This window comes from Centropristis striata, chromosome 24 (genome assembly GCF_030273125.1).
Source record: "Centropristis striata isolate RG_2023a ecotype Rhode Island chromosome 24, C.striata_1.0, whole genome shotgun sequence".
Taxonomy (NCBI): Eukaryota; Metazoa; Chordata; class Actinopteri; order Perciformes; family Serranidae; genus Centropristis; species Centropristis striata.
The window spans coordinates 7,005,369-7,027,328 of record NC_081540.1 but is presented as its reverse complement, the minus strand read 5'-3'; the positions used below and the strand labels follow the sequence as shown (position 1 = coordinate 7,027,328).

The 21,960-nt window shown below is 40.1% G+C and overlaps 1 protein-coding gene across 1 annotated transcript in view; it reads right to left on the bottom strand.

The window, feature by feature from the left end:
• Positions 1 to 1,819: 1,819 nt before the first annotated feature.
• Positions 1,820 to 21,960, bottom strand: part of LOC131963103 (DNA-binding protein SATB2-like) — a 38,581-nt gene continuing 18,440 nt past the window's right edge. Inside the window, exons 5-13 of the mRNA XM_059328246.1 lie at positions 18,107 to 18,233; positions 16,842 to 16,965; positions 15,852 to 15,954; positions 12,516 to 12,566; positions 11,398 to 11,933; positions 10,603 to 10,809; positions 9,901 to 10,053; positions 7,871 to 8,062; positions 1,820 to 5,253 (exon numbers count right to left, since the gene is read on the bottom strand). Coding sequence (XP_059184229.1) covers positions 4,615 to 5,253; positions 7,871 to 8,062; positions 9,901 to 10,053; positions 10,603 to 10,809; positions 11,398 to 11,933; positions 12,516 to 12,566; positions 15,852 to 15,954; positions 16,842 to 16,965; positions 18,107 to 18,233 — 2,132 coding nt within the window. The 3' untranslated portion in view covers positions 1,820 to 4,614. The remainder of the gene's footprint in view (positions 5,254 to 7,870; positions 8,063 to 9,900; positions 10,054 to 10,602; positions 10,810 to 11,397; positions 11,934 to 12,515; positions 12,567 to 15,851; positions 15,955 to 16,841; positions 16,966 to 18,106; positions 18,234 to 21,960) is intronic.

The window sequence follows — 21,960 nt, the reverse complement described above, 5'->3', positions numbered from 1 at the left end:
AGCTATGTTGACGTAAGGTGAATAGTTTCATCCCCAAGAGAGAAAGATTTCAAACGCAGCGCTGGATGCGGTTACTTAAAGTCCTTCAGCTGGTCTGTTAATCCTGACACCAGGATTTCACACACAACTATTGTTAAGTTTTCACTTGAAGCCAAACAATTCACTGGAGATACAGACATTTGTTAGCGTGGCAGTTGCTAAATTGTTATCAGGTGCCCTGGCAAGAAAAGTAGACAAGGAGCTGCACGGCGTTAGCTACGGCTCGTAAATTAATCAGTTTGTAATTATTCCCAGAGCGAAGACAAAATCTGCACCCAGCAGATATCCATCATATGTACATGATATGTGAGGTACTGTAGTGTGTTACCAGCTACACTGGGGGTCTAAACGTTTCAATCGGACTCCTCGTTTCAATTTAACTTTATCGGCAGATGGTTCCACATTCAGCTTCACCTTTTATCCCGAGAGCGACGGCTCAGAACGAAGCCTGAATTGATTCATTAACGTCCACTAGAAGCCTCGTGCAATGATTTATCAGAGTCTTTTATCTTATACTCTGCTCATGTGTCTCATAGGAGATTTAAAAAGACTAGTCTGTGCCCCCCACCCTTCTAATTGCATTGTACACTTTGTATTTTGCATTTTATAGCTGCTGTTTTTACATTCATATGTCTGTGGTGAGGCTGTTGAGGACTGTGTACTTTGCATTTGACAGCTGTTCTTTTTATAAAGTTTGTGGTCAGAGTCGAGGTATGTGAGGGTAAAGGATCGGGAGCTGAACGATGGCTTTCTTGCCTACTTTTTAAAAAAATTTTTTTACACATAATAACGTTTAACCTCTCTTTTATATCTGTGCATCTAAATCATCAGTAATTCCCAACAAGGGGGAGGATACTTGTATACTGAAAGATGCTACAGATTCTCAACTAATTTGAATACATAGAATTATGATTTGATTTAGACAATATATGCACATATTAGGTCAACTGGAACATTTTAACACGTGTTGTGGTTATGTAGGCCGAAGCAAGCAAGCACAGATGTTTAAACAGTAGCTAACAGTTCTCATGATAAGCTAAAGGGCCTGCAAGTAGTTAGCTAAAAGAGCTAAGTAAACAAGCTTAAAGTGACGGAGACACACTTAATATAGTTCTCTAGCAATAATGGATAAATGGTTAAAGGAAGATAGAAGCTAAAGGGAACAAATGAACGCTTGAACAAGTTTAAATAGCATACAAAAAGTTGAATATTGAAAGTTACCATAACAGAAAAACTGTTGAAATAGTCAAGCTAAAACTAATGTTAACTGATAGACGGTTGGAATAGTTTGCAAAAAGTCACTACTAAACGGTTAAAATAGTAAGCTAAAATAAACTTTACTTGATAAACAGTTGAAATAGGTAATTAAAAGTAATGTTAATTGAAAAACGGTTGAATAATTAGCTTAGTAAAATGAATGCATTAACTGTTTTTATCCAGGTAGTAGTTGTAGTAAGACTGATGACCAAAGCAACACATATTGGCAGTTCAAATGCATGAAAATAATCCAAATGTTCACTTTTATATAGTGATTAGTACATTGGACATCTATGAAAGCAATTTGATCTGACAGACAAAACCCTTGGAAAAACAAATGATCTACTATAACTGTATGAGTGCGTTGGACTCCTGAGATGTCTTAAAAACTAATGAAGTGATTTTTTTCTGATACATTTTTTTTCAGATTTTTCTTTCGGAGAAGTCTGCTTTTGCTGTTGCCCACTGGCACAGGCTAACAAAGGTTTCAGAAGACTGACAGGGCAAACTTTCCACACAGAGATTACTTTGGAAACGTTTTATCAGATTTTCATGTCTTTTCCCACAACAGAATTAAAGAACAATGGTAAAACATCAAAGTGGAACATATCAGGAACGTTGTGTGCTCCATCCGGGACAGAGAAACTGAAACAGACTGTAAATGCTCATGATGTGTTTTCATACCCTGTTGCTTAGTGGCACAAATCACACTTAACAGTGTCAGTGACAGTGGTTGCACCCCACATATGATGACAGATTCAGTTTTGCAGGTGGATTGTCAACATTTACATTTATAATGTACACAAATGTCCTCCGGAAAAAAAAACGTTTCATCATTTCTCTTACAGTTTTAGAAATTGTAAATAAAGAATCATACCCTCAGATTTCCTCCTTTTCCTATTTGTCACATTTACAAATACAGTTGTGGTCATATCAAAGAAATAATAGCAAAACTATAATTACAACAATGATACTCAGATTTGAAGTAAATATAAAGTTAGTAATAAATATCAATGGGAGGGTAGTGTGGAACTGATTTACTGTTTCACATGGAGCTCAGTCGATGAAGGGACCTCCTAAAGCATATTTATATATTTAAAAAATAAATCACATGGAATGTAAAAATGGCTTCAGTTTGGTTGAAGTGTTATTAGCACCCCTGCAAGCCTTTATCTCCCACAGGTGAATGCCCGTCTCATGAGGTATACTGCCCAATATCAGTACGGTTTTATGTTTTTAAAATGTCTAATATCCAACCAGAAAGAAAAACTCCTGATGCTTCGGGAGGATTTTACTCACAGGCTTTGATGAGGTGAGTTTGTGAGGTTGGCGGCAGACTCTAAACAGTCATTTGGCTCAGACTGCTGCTGCATGTAGGCCGCAAATCCAGGTTTGTTCGTTTAATGACATCCATGTCACATGAAGGAACGTGTGAGTCAGACTCAAATGTTCCTCAAAAAGTCGCTTGACAACTTTTCCCCTACACGTGGACCAGATACAGAATCCAAATGCTTTGCTTAAAGTGTTTCTGGACATTTTTTTAAATGTCAAATTGTATTACATGTGAACTAAACAGCTTAAGGCCTACAGTCAAACCTGCCTCACCATAATTTAAAGGGAGACTGCAGTATTTTTCAACCTGGACCGTATTTTCCTCTTTATCTCAATAGCCCCTTTCATACTGCGTTTCTACAAAGTGTCACAAAAGTGCTGTAACAAGCTCTGCCGGCATTTCACCTCAGGACATTCATACTGATTCTGCAAAGGTGTTGTATTGGCATCCATTCACATTGCAGTCTGGCATTAAGGAACAAAGTGTAACAGAGTAGCTGCGTATACAATAAGCGACAGCAGCGGCGAGTGCATTCGAAACAGTAATGGCTGCATGTCATGCTGTTTCTTGTTGTAGAGATTAGGGCTGGGCGATATATCGATATATTTTTAAATGTGATATGGATTTAGACCATATCGGATATATCAATATAGTTCAAATGTTTTTATTTTCTTTATATATAAATGCTGCCCTTACTAGGGTTTGTCATGGTTTTTTTTTTGTAATGTTTGTCATTCTTTTCTCATATAAATATATTTATTTCAGAAAAAGATTGGCCTATTATATTTCATGGGCTATTTTTATTTAAGATATTTTTTTATTTAAATGTGCACTTTATGGAGCTTTGATTTTTAAAAAAAAGGTACTCCTGTTATACAGTGTTTATGTGTAATAAAACTACTTGTGACATGTCATATTTGGCTTTGACTTTGACTGAACATTTGCTCTCACTTTGCGATGAAAATATCTAGATATATATCGTGTGTCGATATTCAGCCTAAATATATCGGGATCTGACTTTTGGTCCATATTGCCCAGCCCTAGTAGAGATCCTAAAAACTCAAACAATGCTGTTCTGCATTTTGCTACATTTTGCTTTTGATACGCTCCACTTCCTTTCTTATTACCCGGGTGCTGGTTACAAAAAAAATGTTCGTCATGTATTGTCCGTCCTGCTGGCTCCGCTGGTTCTCTCTCTCTCTCACGCCAGTTTAACGCCTCTGTTGCTACCTCTGAAGGCCGTACAGAGCCGGGATCACGCCCACAGAGGAGTAAATATCACAGCTTGAAACAGCAGTCTGAAAGGGACTAGTGTTTTCCTACATTTCTTGATTTGGTTGATTTTTGTTTGTAATTGTGTCTAATTAAGTCTCAATCAGGCAGAAGTCTGAAATCCTCAGTGGCCTCTAACACAAATCGGCTCAATATTTAGCCATGACGTGGAAAATCTTGTAGTTAAGACAAAGCTACACCTTCTGTCCTCCAACACAACTCCTCTTTTTATTTCCTACTCATGTTTCCATTGAGACTTCTGCTTGAGCAAGACTTGGTTCGGCACAAAAACAGACAAGTAAAGCTGCACATTTTATTCCTCTTGTCATTTCCATTATGTTGTCAGACACTTATAATAACAATCTAAGCCTGTTAGTGGCATGGGAACATGTAAAAATAGGGTCCAGGTTGAGAAATACAGACATATTTTGGCAAATAAAACCTCTTCCAGTTCCAGTTAATGCCTACAGAGGTGTTCTGGAGATAGAAATAATGTTGTGGTGTAGTAATCGTCTACAGGCAGCATCAAATCAAAAACACTGGAAGTTTGTGAATGTAGTGGCGGTACCTTTGGATCCCTTTTTTCAGTCGAACCTTAATTAAATAGTTCTTCAGATATTAAAGAGCTCTGATCATCAGCTCTGGTAAAGGTGATCAAAGTGTGTTTATTCACAGGTTTTCACAGTTTGATGGTGTCTTTGCTCCTGCTGCTGTTATCTCTGCTGCTCTGCAGAGTGGGGGCTGTCCAGGCTGCTGTAGGGGGACAGGGAGGACGTGGCTGGCCCCGACGCTTTCCCATCATCCCCTTCTTCCTTCTCTGTCTCCATTTCCACATCTCTTTCTTCTCCTCTATTTCCTCCCTCCGTTCTGGACACCTCCACTGACCCTCTCCCGTCCTCGCTCGACTCCTCGGACACGGAGAGACCCTCCTCCCCTCGGCTCTCCGCCGTGCAGACGCCCCCCTCGCTGGGACTCAAGCTGTCCCGGTCGTCCTCCCCGGGGACGGGCTCTCGGACCTGGTTGTGGTGCTTGACGTTGTAGCGCTGGTTCTGGAAGAACTTGATGATGGTGTGTTTGGGTAGATCCAGCTGGGCCGACAGGGTGTGGATGGCCTCCTGGTCCGGGTAGAGACCCACGTCGCCGATGAAGCTCTGCAGGATCCCCAGAGCCTCGAGGGAGATCCGTGTCCGTGAGCGCGCCTTCTTCTGTCCTCCGCCTCCGAGGCCGGGGCTCATCCCACGCTGGGGCCCGTCTTCTGAGCCGTGCAGGACCAGCAGCGGGATGGGCTTCGGCTCTTCATGGATGGGAGACGGAGTGGACAGAGGAGGCAGAGGAGGCGGTCTGTGGAGGACCTGAAGTGAAAAGAAGGAAGATTTTTACTGTTTTGTACGTGTAAAGACACAAAGAGCATTTTAAAGATCATCAATTAGTGTGAAAGTTAAAGAAAAGAAAATTAAACAGAAAAAGCTGCATATAATGAACTGACAAGTATCAGTGAAGGCAAATTAAGATGATTTGCACGTATTCACGCTTACAGAATCTGCACACTGTCAAATCCAGTCTTTTATTATTCCTTTCCTTGTTACATTTTCCCCCCATATTTATGAGTTTTTATATGACCGGTGTGATTACCTAGTTGCCCAAAGTCTCATTAGATTGGATGAACTTTTGATCAAACATTTGAAACTCCACTCGCTGATGAAGATCCTGAGATGAAGTTTAAAGGCCAGACGAAGCTGGTAAGTGGACATTGAGTTGTCAGAAACTATTGTCACTGTCAGTAACTGATGAGGTGAATGTGGGGACCGGACTCTGTGAAGTTCTGGTGCTATTTAAGTGCTGCGTTTCTCAGAAGTACCACAGTTCTGATGAAGTGTCACTTCCTGTCTCCTCGCCCCTCCCTGCTGTCCTCGGCTTTTCTCTGTGTTCTCTGTTTCTCTGAGTCTTTTGTGAGAGGTTGGTTAACAGGCTCCTTGGTAATGGTCCTGTTTGTTAGCCATTTATATAGATTTATAGAGGCATGGCTGACTTAATGCATAACAAACTAAATGATCACTTGGGGCTGGCACCGGGACCTCAAATGAGTGTAAAAACCTTTTTTTTGTATGAACTAAAAATGTAGGAAATGCAGCAAAGAAATGTTTGGAAGTTAAGTTTTATAATGTTATTAATTTTCTTTAGCAAATATCATTCTCAAACTGTTAAAAACTGTTTATATTTTCTATTTGTCTGTATGTTTTGATGATGTGATGGAAGAAGTATCAAAATCCTTTAAACTCGCTAATACCAAGTCCTGCACAACTTCAGTAAAAATATGCAAAATTTACAAGTAAAATAAAAAATAAAATGTTTTTTTATTATCATATATAATGTATTTGGATTAATACTAATGCTGTATTAATTCAAATGTTGCATTTTACTGCTGTAGATGTTTGTGGTTGTGCTCATTTTTAACTCCTTTATGTTCTGTTGGGGAGTTTAATCTACAGCAATTCATCATATTCTATAATATCATCGTGTTTGTTGTTTGCAGCATTTCAGGCAGTGGTGGAAGAAGTATTCAGATCCCTTACTTAAGTAAAAGTACTAATTCTACACTGTGAAATTACTTCACCACAAGTAAAAGTCCTGCATTCAAAACTGATTCAGCATCAAAATGTACTTAAGTATCAAAAGTAAAAGTACTCGTTACGCAGAATGGACCACTCAGATAGTTTTATATGTTCAAAATATATTAGATTATTTGTACTGATGCAGCGTTTTCATTTTGTAAAGATAGGGCTCATTTTAAAAACATAATATACTCTTATGAGGTTTTAACGAAGAAGAAGTCTAATCACTTTAAATTGATCATACAATTTGCTGTATGTTAAAGCTTGACCTGAAAAGTAACTAAAGCTGTCAGCTAAATGTAAAAGTGCAATATTTGCCTCAAAATGTAGTGGAGTAGAAGTAAAAAGTTACATAAAATGACATACTCAAGTACAGTACAAGTAACACAAAATTGTACTGAAGTACAGTACTTGAGTAAATGTACTTAGTTATTTTCCACCACTGGTTTCAAGAGGGGTTTTAAAGAGTTTATTTGGCTTCAGAAGAAGGAGAATTGTCTCAACATATTAAGGAAAACTTCACTTGGCAATATTGACAGCTTATAAGTGGATGTATCCAGCATCCTAATGTGTAATTATAATATAGATGTCAGTAATAAGTCAGTGCCCCTCTGAAGAGTCATTAAGGCAAATGTACGACAAGCGGAAGTGTCACTGACCAGCTTCCATCAGCCGCCAACATGCACGCTGAACTCCCAGAGTCATCACACAAACAAGCACACTACTAGAGCTTATTAAGAGGGTGGGGTCGCCAGCACACCCAAACACAGGAATCCAACACCATAAATCTGTGGTCCATCAAAATTAAAGGACCTAAATAAAGATAATGGCAATTCCTTTTTCTCTGCTTCAATAATTACAGGGAATGTTCTGAATAATATTGAGGTTAGGGCCAGACGGGAGAGCATTTTGGTTTTGAGGAGAGGGTGGGATGGAGGAGTGTTTAGCAGGAAATGTGTGGGCTGGTCATTTACCACTTCTATTTTCAATGACTTATGGGACACGAATATGACAAAGAGGAGGGCTGCTGGGAGAGAGCAGGTGGTGGGATCAGACAGACAGAAGGGAGGGAGACAGACAGAGGAAACTTTACTCAGCGGCACATCAAGAAATGCGCATGTTCGGATTTTTCTCACTCGTAAAAACTCTTTGATTTGTGTCTATAGCGTGCACAGGGCTGCAGTGTGGTTGAGAGTGGTTGTGTATTTTTAAAAAATTGGATTTTCACACAGCTTTTTCGCTTGTGAATCTTCAAAAATAACCACAGATGAATTCCCTGATTGGTTTAAAAAAAAAAAGGAAAAAAAAACAATCTTTCTGGTAGATTAATGCGGAGCTGCTGGCTGCATGTCTGTACCTGCTGGTCTGGGATGTGCAGGACCGTGTGCAGCCTGTCGCTGTGCTGCTGCCTCGACTCCTCCTCGTAGACCTGATCTCTATCGGCCTGCGATAACGCCAGGAACCTCCTGATGGTGCACAGGTTCTCCCACAGCGTGCGGTTCTCAGGGCTCGGGCTCTCTTTCCACCTGAGCAGCTCACACAGCCAGCCCTGCAGGAGATTTAGGTGCTTCGTTACTTAATGATCATTTAATGGCTGCACTTTTTTTCGTAAAATTCCTTCATTTGTGACATCTAAAAACAAGATTTTTGTGGGAGATTTTGTTTGTTTTTCGTCTTGTAAGCAGTGGGTGTTTGAAAAGCTAAGACTCCACTTGATGCATGACATTGTTTGTTTGTTCTGTGTATGTTTGGAGCAGACTGCCGCGCTGTGTGTGGCTGTGGTTTCCATCACTGCTCGGCTTATGTCACTCTGCTGTTTTTACTGACAATATGTTCTTGTAATATCAGCATATCACATGTCTGATCCAGAACATTTCTTGGCCTTGTGGGTACAGTTTCACTCTTTGTTTGACATATGAAGCCCACCAGCGGATTAGATTTCCTCCAAAAAATCCTCAAAATAACACCATTTATCATATCAAAAACAGAAATTATCATCAGATATTCAAATTTCTGACTGTCCTTGAACTAATCATTTCGATAATTTCCAGATCATGTTGACTAATCATCGACAATGGCTTCTTTCAGGAAAAATAAACCAAATCTCATCTTAAAATAGTGATATTTCATCACATGTCTCATTTAAAAATTGCACTGAAAATAAACAGTTTGCACTAACCAGATCCAGTAAAAAACATAAAATTCTGAGCTTCTCAGCGCAACTATGAAGCTTTGAATGACTCAGCTGAGATCAACAGTTACGTGACAAAAAATTCAGCGTAACCTGAACTGAACTGCAGGCTGTTTACACAGAGCAGAGAGGAGAGGACAAGAGGGGTTGGAAGTAGAGGTTGTAAAAATGGAAATTGTTCAATTTGTTTCAATTAATTCCTTAGTGACATTTGAGAAAAATGCTTTTTTTGTGCTGATGTCGTGTTCTTATTGTCAGCAATATTATTTTGTTTGTTTCTATGATATGTTTACATTTTTATTTTAGTTTTTCTGAGGGTTTTCCTCTGTGTGTGAATGAATAACATATATATATATATATATATATATATATATATATGAATTCTAAAATAAATATACTATTTATAGTGTTAGAAAAGAGCAGAAGTGAAGTCGTTCCCTGAGAGAAGAAAGAAAGAAAAAACAGAAGGAAAAAGTCTGAGGGGAGCAGTGAGAGTCTGCAAGAGTGTGTGTGTGTGTGAAGATTAGATTATCTCTGCTAGGCTGACCCAGGATCTGCCACCAGCTGTTGTTTATGCGCAGCCTTCAGCCTGGAAATTAATGGTAATAATGTGATCATCCCTCCGTCATCTTGTCTATCTTTTCCTCCGTCTTGCATCCTTCTGTTCCCCTCATCCCTCACTCAATTTCTGGCTATTTTCTGATTTCAGAACACACACGCTTCCTTTAAAACCCTTTCTTCCTGTGTTGGTAATAAATTAGTCTCATTTTTTTTAAGTAAAGGCATTTAAATTGCTTTTGAAACCGTCGTCTTCCTCTCTTCGTTCACCCGTCTCTCCCTCCAGACTCTGCTTTGATCTCAGCTCCCATCACCCGCATTGTTTATCCGAGGATGGAGACATGATGGTATGCCACAGCGTGTAATCAGATCCTCCGCACGCCCACACACACAGACACACACACACACCTGCATGTTACACCCTCATCAACTCCTTCAAACATCGTCAGCTCAGCTCGGAGCTGTGTGCACGTGTACATCGATGTGTAACAGGAGGTAAGTGTGTGTAAACTAATTCTTAAAAACATGACAACAAGACGCTGAACAGTTCCTTTCTAAATAACTTGTTTGCAGCCTTTTCTATGAAAACAAGGTATGCATCTTGAGACACTAAAAATTGTTGTTTCTTTGAGACGGACCTGACTTTTATTGGCAGCCACCTTGGCGAACAGAGCCTGGGAGACCTTCGCCCTCTTCATCTCCTGTTGGATCTCATCATAGATGCCTGACGAGATGTTCACCAGCGAGTCCAGCTTCAGCGGAAGCTCTGTAGCGGACATGCTGCACTTTGTCTGCACAGAGCACGATAAGAAACACGGAGATCAAACTTGGAAAAAGAGGTTTCTACATAAACAAGGTTACATAACAGGTGAGATTAGCCAGCCAATTTACTGTTTATTCATCACAATTTCACTAAAGTTTAACTGATATTTAATAAAGGTTTGGTGGATTTATGCTTTTGTGAAAATACTTAAACTGCAACATTATTGCAACAGCTCTTAAAATGTAAAAAAAAAAAAGGAAAATTACAAAAAAATATTTGTCACTCTGCTGGCTTGCATAATACACTTTCTTAAAGCCAAGTTTGATGCAGTAGCTGAGGAGTGTATGAAACAAGCGGGTCTTAAATTTTAAGACAATGTATTAGTGCCATAAACCTGCATTCTTTCTAATGACCAGCTGGCTGCAAGAAGAAGTCAGATTGTATAGAAGTTCATGAGAAAATGATGCTACAAACTAGTCTGTTTGTTTTTCTCTCACTGTCCACATGCAGGAGTAGTATTAGTCATTGCAACTGTGCAGTCCTGTGAGTGAGTGTGTGTGTATGTGTGTGTGTGTACCTGTGGGTGTCTGTGTGTGTTGGAGATGTGGTTGGTGGGGATGTTGTGGTTGGAGTTGGTGCTCCGCTCTCTCTCCTCCTGGTAGATGCGGTCTCGCTCGCCCTCTGGCAGGTTGAGGAAGTTCTGCATGGCCTTCAGGTTGACCAGCAGCGACTGTGAGGCCGAGCGAGGGTCCTCCTCCTTACGAAGGATCTCTGACAGCAGCCCCTGCACGCACACACACACACACACACACAAAGAAGGGTGAGTGTTCCTGAACACGGACGTGAAAATCTTCGCCAAGACGTTAGCACACAGACTGGATGATGTGGTCCCTTCAATAATAACACAGGATCAGACGCGTTTTATTAAGAACCGCCATTCATTCTTTAATGTCCGACGTTTATCTAACATTCTGTACCCCACCTCTAACAGCACACCTGAGTGTGTTGTTTGAGGTATCCTTAGATGCCGAAAAGGCTTTCGATCGGGTGGAGTGGGTGCACTTATTCAAGGTCTTGGAGAAGTTTGGATTTGGACCGTCATTTATAGCTTATATCAAGTTACTTTATACCTCTCCCATTGCAAAAGTTTAAACAAACAGGATAATTATTGTTATGTGTGGGATTGTTAATTATACGTGTTAAACCCTGCACTTTTTGTTTGTTAAAAATAAGGATCTACTGTCTACTTTGTGATCAACATGAACATGTGTCTGAAAAATCCAAATAAAAAATATTTGAAATTAAATTAAAGAGGGGTGAGTGTGAAAGTTTTTGCACCATGTCTCATAAACAGTAACGTCCTCTTATTCACCTGTGTGCGGTTAAAAGCCACGCGAGCGAACACCGCCTGAGAGATGCTGGCCCTCTTCAGCTCGTTCCTGACTTGCTGGTAAATGCTGGAGGAGACTTCGGACCCCGAGCAGTTGAGTCCAGGCTCGTTTGGCCCCCCGGAGCCCTTGCAGGTCCGTGAGATGGGCGGGTGGTGCAGGAACTGCTGGTTGACTCCCTGCGGGTGCTGGTGTGCGAGCAGGCGGCTGACGGCGAGCTGCTGGTTGATGAGGTGGGCCATGGCGAGCTGCTGCCGGACCAGCTGAGGGGAGAGCTGGGGGGACAGGAGCCTGCCGTGGCTCAGGAGAGGTGGACCCTGGGGACGCAGCGGTGCGTTTGGGTGGTGCTGGCTGGCGGGGTGAGGCAGGCAGTGAGGCTGGCTGGAGGTCTGAGAGTCCCCCAGTCCTCCACTCTTCATGGACAGGGCTCCGGGGCTGCCCAGGGAGCCCAGATGGATGGGGGAGGCGAGGAGAGAGGGAGGACGCTGGCTGAGGGCGCTAAGGTCCAGATCTCTCTCCACTGTGTCAACACACACACACACACACACACACACACACACACACACACACAAACACGTCTGTGTTAATATTAGGGTTGTAACGATACTAAAATGTTCAACTCGATACCGATACTCAGGAAAATATTCGATACTCGATACCATTTTCGATACCACAAGGATAAAAACAAAGTTTTTTAAAAATTTAACAAATATTTTCATTAACAAGAAAAATGCAACATGTAAAAGTTAACAGAACCACAGGTTAAATATTTATAATAAAAAACAGTTGTGCAAAAAGAAACTGCAACTATGATAACAAGCTTCAGATACTCGATACTTTTGAAAATGAGTATTGTATCCGATCGATACTTTTTTAAGTATCGATACTTTTGACAACCCTAGTTAATATACTTGAACAAGATCTATCTAAATTTATTGTTGAATCCTAAAGTATGATTGGTTCCATGATGTTGGGCCTTTAACCTTTTAAACCTGCTGCAGTCTGCCAATTTTTCTTCTGTTCACTTGGTCACTGAAGCCCAGACGTCCATCACAAGGTGCATTATGTCATAAGAAAGCCGTCAGTAAATGAATAAACGTACCTTTAATGTCTGATTTGTCCTGTGCTGACGCCATCTTCTCAATGTATTCACCTGAGGAGGAAATAACAGATATTTAGAGACACGCGCCACACATCTTCTCCTTTTTATACATCACAATTCATAATTAATCAGTTTTTGTGGTGAGCTACAAACTTCAATATTTCAATAATTAACAATTGTACTCTGCATGTGAATAAGATGCCAGCATGCATGAAAAAAAAGCCTACAAAAAGGTTGTTTATCCAAAATATTCCAGAGGGACCCCCCTACAGAGCTTAAAGCTGATGTCATGTTTATTGTATCGCTGTGCCACAAAAAATAGCTGTGTTTTCATTTCCTCGGCTGTAGCCCAGATGGACTGCACTTCCACTGACCTGTTAACTATATATACTGTTAATGACCTCACCTATAATGTTTCCACATCAGTGAACATTCAGACTACCTGGGATGCTGCCCAGGAAATACAGCCTGAGACATTGCATAACACACATATGCAACATATAGATAATATAAATAAAGACAATATTTTTATTTTATATTGATCGATCGGTCAAATGCCAGCAGCATTTTGTATTTCAAAGAGAGACAACCAACAGAACACTTTCTTCCAATAACATTTCTGTAATTTTAATTCAAACTTTTTAGCACCCTGCTAACCCTATTGGTGTAAGTGTTGCTCTTTTAACCCTCTGAACCCCAAATGTGTGTTTCCTTAAAGAGATCGCCAAAGAAACACTGTTTATTGTAAAAAGATACTGTAAAAACAGGTATTATGGTAGAAATTAGAACTTTATTCTTCATGTCTCATTTAAAACGTTGCAAAAAAACCAGTTTGCAATTAATAGATCCTGTTAAAAACATTAAATTCCGCTCCTCAGGGACACTGTGAAGCCATGATTGATTCTGCTGAGACAAACAGTCACGTGCCAAATATTCACAGAAAATTTGTTTACACAGAGCAGAGAGGAGTGGACAGTGGAAAGGCTGTAATAATGCAGGTGAAATCTGCCACAGTGTTTCCAGCATTAATACTGTGCAGAAGAAACCCTTTTTTAGGCTGTGATTTTTTTCTACAGCACATTGATCAAAAGGTTTAAAGTGATCTCATGGGGAAAGTCTTCGTTTTAGGTGCCTTAAGTCCTATTTTTACTGACTGTCGACTAATCTCAAATAGGTGAAGAGTGTTTCCTCTTTGTCTTTGCATTGAAATTCTCTGTTCCGCTGGATTTTTACAGCCTCTCTGCTCGTCTCCACACAAATCTGCTTCTTATTATGCTTCTGCTGGGTTTGGTTCAGAGTCACATTTTGGGTTATTAGGGGAATAAAAGTTGGAGTGAGGTTTGGCAGGGCTTCAGATTTTTACCTTCCCAGTGTGTGTGTAAGAAGAGCTCTTATTCCTGGGTTTTTCATGGCGTGTGTGTGTGTGTTGGGAGGTTGCTGCTGTTTTCCATTAGGAGTTAAGAGCATTTAGTTTTGTCATGTGTATTAAGGGTGACATTAATGCAAACCATGTGTGACAGTTCCTTCCTACTGAGAGCTGTCAGTGACAGACGTCTCATGCAGCAGATTAGACACATACAGGCTGACACACACACACAGGGGGTGGACAGAAGAATGGAAAAACTTCATTAAAAAGCATCACATTTAAAGAAACTCAATCACAAAAACAAAGGCAGCCAGGCAGGTGAGTCATATTAAGCCGAGTTGTGATTAGCAGTGAGTGTCAGCTTTAAAGAGCGCTCTGACAGTCTCCACCTTCGGGACTTTTTAACACAACATGAGGCAAATAAAAACAGCGGAGCGGTTGATGTTTGAGGTGCAAGTTGAAGAGTTGGTCCCTAAAAGTTTTAAACAAGGTGGGAGAATTTAATGAGGAAAGCGTGCCGATAAACTGCATCAGCTCACCGACAGACGGGCGGAGTTACTGAACAACACGAAGAGAAGCAACACCTGCGGCAGACTGTGATCGCATGCACACGAGGAGCCAGATTACTGTGAAAAATTGTGTTCAAACGCCCCACAATGATTGCAAAAAGAGGTTTTCATCCATGTGCATGTGTTTGAATTTGACAAAGCAGTTTTCCGTTGTCAGCTAATTTAGTTAAGACTTTTTACTTTATGCCAGAACGATTAATCCAAGTCAGTTCTTAGGATGTTGATATCTACGATCACTGATTACAGATAATTGATGAGCGTCCAGTGTCTTGCTCAAGGGAAGATTCTGGCAGAAAGGGAAATAAATACTGACTCACTGCATCAGTAATATAACAGAACCTGTTGCTCTTTCCATGTTTCCTCAGCTGTGTCAGGACTCAGCTGAGGCTACGTTCACGCTGCAGGTCTTAATGTGCAATTTTGATCCATATCAGACTCCACGCTGTGTGTGGAAGTGAACATAGAGGCTACTGAAGTCAGCATTTATGGTGGAAGCTAGCAAGGTTAAGACCAGATGAGAAAGAGAAGAAGGACAGGAGAAAGAGCCGTGTTTCCATTAAAGTCGGGCAAATTTTGAAGCGAAAACTTGAAATGTTGCGTTAAAGAAAATGTGAATTAGAGATGTTTTGATCAACTGGTTTAGAGCGAATAAACAAAGCTGCATAAATGTACTTTGGTCAGTAGATGTCAGTGTATAATGTATTGCTGTAGGCTAATCCGTCAGTGAACAGGAGAAGAAGTAAAGAGAAAACTACAACAAAAAGATGTTGCAAATCGGACAACTTTGGCCACCCACGAGAGAAAATGGAGAGAAGTCCTCAAGAATTAGATTCAAATTGGAAACTTATAAATGTTCTTTCATGTCAGAGGAAACAGCTGATTAGTCAGTTATTTGGAAAAAGTGTTTCCATCTCCTGTTTAGGGCATTAACAATTTTTAGAAAAAGACAAAAACCACTTCAAGCGAGTGTAAAAACTTTGATGCACATTTTCAAAAGTTTTATCAAATTTTGCTGTTTCCATCAAGCTTTTGTCATGCAAATCTTCAAAATGTGCAGAGAAATTAGTGGATGGAAACACTTTTCGTGGAGAAATGGCTGCTACGTCTGCACAGAGGTATGTGTGGATGAGGAGTCGGAGCCAGGACTGGTGGCATCATAATAATTAATCAAGTGACTTCTGCCGCCACCAGCGGCTCAGACTGAGGTCGCATCAGAAAACATGAGACATGTATCCAATTTAGGACCACATATGAAAGTCCATCAAACTCCTTTTGATTTGTGCTGTTTACAAATCACATCTGAGTCACATATGAGCAAAACAAATTGATTTGGGCCACTTTAAACTGCAGTCTGACTGAGCCAAAGTCTGAAAATGGACAAGTGTGAGCAGGGAGAGTTACCTTTGATGCGTTTGTACCTCTTGTACCAGCGTCCAAACTCCTGGCATTTAGAGGTGGAGACGTTGATGTAGTAGGAACTGTTCATGATGGCTGAGATCATATTCTGACAGAAAGAGAGAAGGACAAAAAATTAGGAGCACATATTAAACTCTTTAATCCAGACATGAGCAGCCTGAGCAGCTGTGGGAGTGGCAGCGCCTTGAGACTGGGTGATGAGTTTCTGTTACAGAACTGACCAAGTCACTGCTGATTTATTGAGACTCCTCACCCACCCTGTCTGTCGTTCCCAGCATGCACCCTGCTCTCACTTGTGCAGAGCGAGGAGATGCTAACATGTGTCGTTGAAGCTCAACATGGGAAACGCTGAGGATTAAAACTCACATGAGTCAGGCTGCAAACACACACCACCCACACACTTCCCCTAATCACTAATTACATCATGACTAAGTCCTGTGTATAAATCACAAGTCCAAATGACACACTCTCAAGTCTAATGACTGCAGGGTGTGTGTGAGCACCATAATTGAGGTGTGCGTGTTTGCATCCTTTCCCATGGGACGGTATCAATACTGGTGTGTGTGTGTGTGTGTGTGTGTGTGTTAGTGGTTGTGTGTGTGTTAACGAGAGAGAGAGAGAGAAAGAGAGAGAGAGAAAGAGATTATACAGTGCACTCTGTGGTGAATTGATGATGAAACCACATGTGTTTAGAAAAAATACTTATCTGTGTGTGTGTAACAGTGGTGGAAAGAGTTTTCAGATCACTTACTATGATAAAAGTACTAATACCACACTGTGAAATTACTCCACTAAAAGTAAAAGTGCTGCATTCAAAAATGTACTTAAAGTATCAAAAGTGCTCGTTATGAAGAATCCAAAACCCCCTTGCTTGCATAAATGTTTAATGAAAAGAGATGTTTGAAAGTATAAATAAAGTCTCAATTAACAGGTGATTTAGTGTTTCCTGTAGCAGTGGTGCTGTTGAGAACTCACCTGGGAGAGAGGACACTCTTTGGCCAGCGTGCTCTGGTTGGTTTCTCTGAGCAGCTCTTTGAGGGCGTTCCTCACCGTGGCGTGGGTCCACTGCTCTGACGGCAGATCCTCGAGCCGCGCGAAGCTGCACACGGGAAACGTTTTGTCATTAGAAACTGAAAAGCACCATCAGTCATGTAGCCCTCTGAACCCTGAGCAGTTTTATGATTTTCCCACTGTGTCCCCATTTCTCACTATAATATATAAACAGAAGGGTATGAGACTGGCCTTTATATCCACACTGGCACACTAAGATCTACTCTCAAAATGATCATTTGTACATCAATTACTTATCCTGTGTTCTAATTTTGGAAGAAAACGTAGATTCTTTCACACAAAAACAGAGAAAATCCTCGATGAATGGAACTAAATGGAGGCCGTGTTTAGCAATACCAATAATATATTTTTTTTACACACTCTCACACACTTTTTGTCCCTGTGTGTTTTTTAATAGTAAGATTTTAGTGAAAAGTATCATATGACTAGATAAATAAGATTTGGATTATACTGCACAGATTGTGTGAGAAACAGATGTTTTATAAAGTTTTGATTTTGTTAAATCCTGACCCCATTTACTTCAGTTTTCGGATTAGTAAAACAGATGTTTGTGTAATTGTGTATTGTAATTGTGTAGATTTTTGATGTAATTGAAATGGAAAAGATCATTTAGGGTTATTCCTTCCTTTTTTGAAAATATGGAAATAGTCATAATAAGTGGTGAAATATAATTAAGTATATTAAGTGCTTTACTTTAGTACAATTTTGAGGTTCTTATGTAACTTAATACGTTTACTCCTGTCACGTCGAGACTTAACATAAAAACATGATACATTTAAAGTGATTACACATGGTTACAAATTAAACCACATAATGGATATTAAGTAGTTAAAATGAGCCCTTACTGGAAAACAGTAAAATGCTCCTTTCATAAATGCATCAAAAATAATAATGCAATAATATATTTGGCATATATTTAACAATCTGAGTGGGTTGATTCTGCGTAATGAGTACATTTACTTTAAGTACATTTTGCTCCTGATACTTTTCTACTTTTACTTCAGTTAGGGATCTGAATACTTCTTCCACCTGGTCATAATTAATAATACAAACAAAATCAGTAACAACTAGCAGTCGTGACTCCATAAAGTCCATAATCCTCCTAATCCCGTGTCATTTGAAGCTAATAAATGTAAATTAAACCCAGTAAATGAGCACCACATGCTGACCTGTGCAGGAGGATCCTCAGCGTCACCATGTGGTAAACGTCCAGCAGCATGTCGGCCACTGTGGCCTCCGGAGCGTCTGTCAGGTAGTGGATGGGCATCGGCTTCCAGCGGCCCACTTTAATGATGCCTGAAGAACACAAACAAACAGGATAAATAACCAGAGTTAAGGTTCTGTTGTATGTCAGAACTCTAGTGTCATGTTCTTGTGTTTTCTTATCGGTGTCAACCTGATGTGTTGTGTTGTTGTTGTGTGTGTTGGGAGTGGAACAGACGACCCTCCCAGTCTTGGAGCATCGTCCTGGGCTGAACATTCCCCTGGCCTTCCAACAACCGTGACTGGAAGTGCAAATCTAAACAGGCCTAATCGCGTTAGGATCTGCTAAATCAAACACAGACCATGCCTGGCCTCGGCCCGCCAGCCTCAATCATGTGTGTGTGTGTGTGTGTGTGTGTGTGTGTGTGTGTGTGTGTCTTCATTGCATGAGGATGCTGGTGATAGGGGCAAAAGAACAAAGCCTGTTCTCCTGGGACTCCACACTTGATGAATCAGAGGAGAAATGTAAAATCAGCTCAACATTACAGACTGAAGCGGCTCAAACTGAGATGTTGATGCAGCAGATAAACACGATGAGCTCATTGTTCTCCTGTCTGACACAACTATATTTCCTCTCATAACTGGCAGTTATAGTGTGTCCTGCCTCAGAAATCATTGTTAATACTTTGACATGTCGGCAACCAGTTACTGATGGGAATTTACAGAGCAGCTCTTAAAAGTCTTCCATTAGAAGTCAAAGTTGTTGTTTTATCCAGCGAAAATTAGTAATTTTGAACTAAGCAGGGCTTCATCTAGAGCCCAAACGATCCACTGAGAGAGCCAATATTATCTGTAGTTCTATATAAAAATGCCTTACAATATTACTCAAGTACTGCCATTACATTTCATACATAAAAATGAGAAGAAATTCACCTCTTCCACTCCAACCATCCCCACTATAAACCCATTTTTCTTCTTTTTTGGGCAACGGTAGATGCCACTTAGAAGTGGTAACCTGAAGACTAATTTGAGAAGCAGCTCAGCACTGTGTATCAGGTGATATATCAGGTATAAAAAATGTATTTAAAAAGTAATTAATTCATTTAGATGAACCGTGAAAGTGTTTTTATACTATTTGTCACACAGATTTGGTGCCAAATTTAGGAATCTTTGACTGCCAGAAAATTCATTGAAAAGATCAAAAATCCCTCCAAAATACCACAATGATACACCAAGACCCTGAGGAACACCACAGAGAAATGCATGCTGTGATTTGGTGTAAACTTTTGACATTTTGGAGATTTCTGCAAAAAAATTGAGGACTTCTGTTCTGGAAACTGCTCAGAAACCCATTTATTGTCAATACACCTAGGGAAGCCAGACATCCTCTGAATGCTCTTGGTGTTTAATTTGTTGTTGTAAAGTTTCATGAGGCTGTGATTATCCTAGAAGTCACAACAGGTCCATTTATACAGTGAGGTCGAGCTTAAAAAAGTGCTCTATGGGGACTGACATCATCATTGAATCCAGAAGAGTCTCAGCTTTCAAGTTATACCCAATTTATGGGATTCAAAGACTGTTTATGGACCCCAGTATGAAAAAATATATAAATACAGTAGCCGAAACTATACATTTATACTGCATGAGTTAAAAATGCGTGGTTTGCTGCCAAAAACCTTAAAGTGGAGACTTGTTGGTTCACATAGAACCCATTTTCATTCAGATATCTTGAGGTCTAATGTAAAAAAGATTAAGATTAAGCCTGCTAATGCCTATAAAAGACAGAACTGTAAAGGAAGTAGGCATCATGGTAGGTTTAAGAGAAAAAAGAAAAAAGTAAAAAGCAAAAGTGCGTTAATTAAACAGCTTCACTCTGTCTCACACTGTGGAGCAACCTGCCCATGTCAGAATGAAACTATTGATTACTCCACATGTGTACTTGTGTAACATCTATGGAATCATGTGGTTGATGTTTATTGTACTCAGTGCAGTATGTTTCTTAAAAAAAAGGCTTGGGTTTTTTCTGGGAACCTCTAGTGGATTGTAAACCTTAAAATACGGTAAATGTTTTTTTCGAAATGAGTAATATCAGTGAAAACTTCCCAAAACAAGTTAAATTTAGTTAGATTTTTTTCCTCAGAACTTCACCTAAGCCCATGTTAAACCCAGAGCAGTAACCATATACCCTAAATAAGAAATAGCTGCTTTTTAATTAGCCATAATGTGAAAGTTAATTAAAGAAAACCCCCTGTGCCAGTTAAGAATTTAAAAATACTCGTCCAGCCAAAGTTATGCAAGATGCAATTCAATGGCAGAAGAAAATAGAAGAGACTCTGTATAATTTTGGTTGTGACCACACTGGGGGAAAAATGCATGACTCCAGCCAAAAATTATTTATTTGAAAAGAAAAGGCTTATTTCTCAGAACAAAACCTAGCCATTTGAGGAGAGGCGAGGGGGGTCGCAGGGCGTCGGCCGCTCGGTTAGAGTGCCCTGTGTTTACGGGACACACCAGGAATGTCAAACTGCCCTGCTCCGTGTGTGTGCGTATGTGTGTGTGCGTATGTGTGTGTGTGTGTGTGTGTGTGTAAAGGCTGTTGTTTCATGGTTGGCTGGATGTTGTCTGCCTTCTTGTTTTGATCTCAAAACGATGAGAAAAAGTTTTGGTGCTGGTCTGAGCTGCACAGATACAGATTTAGTGTTTGGTTTAACCTTCGTGCTGCCAGATGGGTGAACGGGATCACATCAGGAGATAAGTTTTATCTCCGGAATACCTTCTTGGTAAATACTTTCTCTGTGACCGTCAACATTTCAGTACTCGTTGTACCCATGTGGCACACCCCACCCATCTGGAACCCAGTCTATTAAACTGCTGCTGGAAATAATTAATTTCTCATCAATTACCAAAGAAACACTGAAACATGAGATGTTTCCCATTAACATGTAATAATGGAAAACTTTAGATGCCTGCGTTTCCCAGATGTGAGGAAAAAGAGGCAGATGCCTACCAAAGTTTGTCATCAAATTAGATTTGTTTTTCAGCTTTTTCAATAATTATGACCTGCAGAAAAACAGGATGTGACAACAGTGACGCGCACTGCTGGACCTCATCTTGGTGCCAGGAAACCCAGTGGAAGAGGCCTGGGTGGAGCCGAGCAGGAAGTGCAAACCACCCGGGCTGTCAATCAAGCAAATATGCCCCAAAACAAGGATTTAACATCTTCAGAAGTGGAGCAATGATTCTCTAAATTCCCACCAAGATGAAGGTATGTTTTCTTAAAAACAAATCACCAAAATAACACCATTAATCAAAGCCACAAACTGTGAAAACAGAAATTAAAATAGAATTTTTAAATTTTCGACTGCCTTTGAACGAATCACATGTGAAGTATATTAGAGCACTCCCATGACCATGTTATGTCTACAGATTTGGTGCCATATTTAAGCATTTTTGACCACCAGAGAATTCATCAAAATGATCAAAAATCCCTCCAGAATACCACAGTGAGACACCCAGAAGTCGAGGAACACCATGAAGAAATCCATGCTGTGATTTAGTGTCATAAACGTTTGACATTTTGGAGATTTCTGCTAAAATTGCATTCGCCGCTCAGAAAACAGATTATTTAATTTTTACATTTCCAACACTAAATTAACATTTTCCATCAGTCCACAGTAACCAAATCTGAGCTTAAAATTGTGATATTTATCAAAATCACTTTATTCTAGTTTTTGTACGATTTGCATGAACCCGATTCAGTAAAAAAAACATTACATTCTGTGGTCCTCAGCGCAACTTAGAAACCATGTTTGACTCCCAC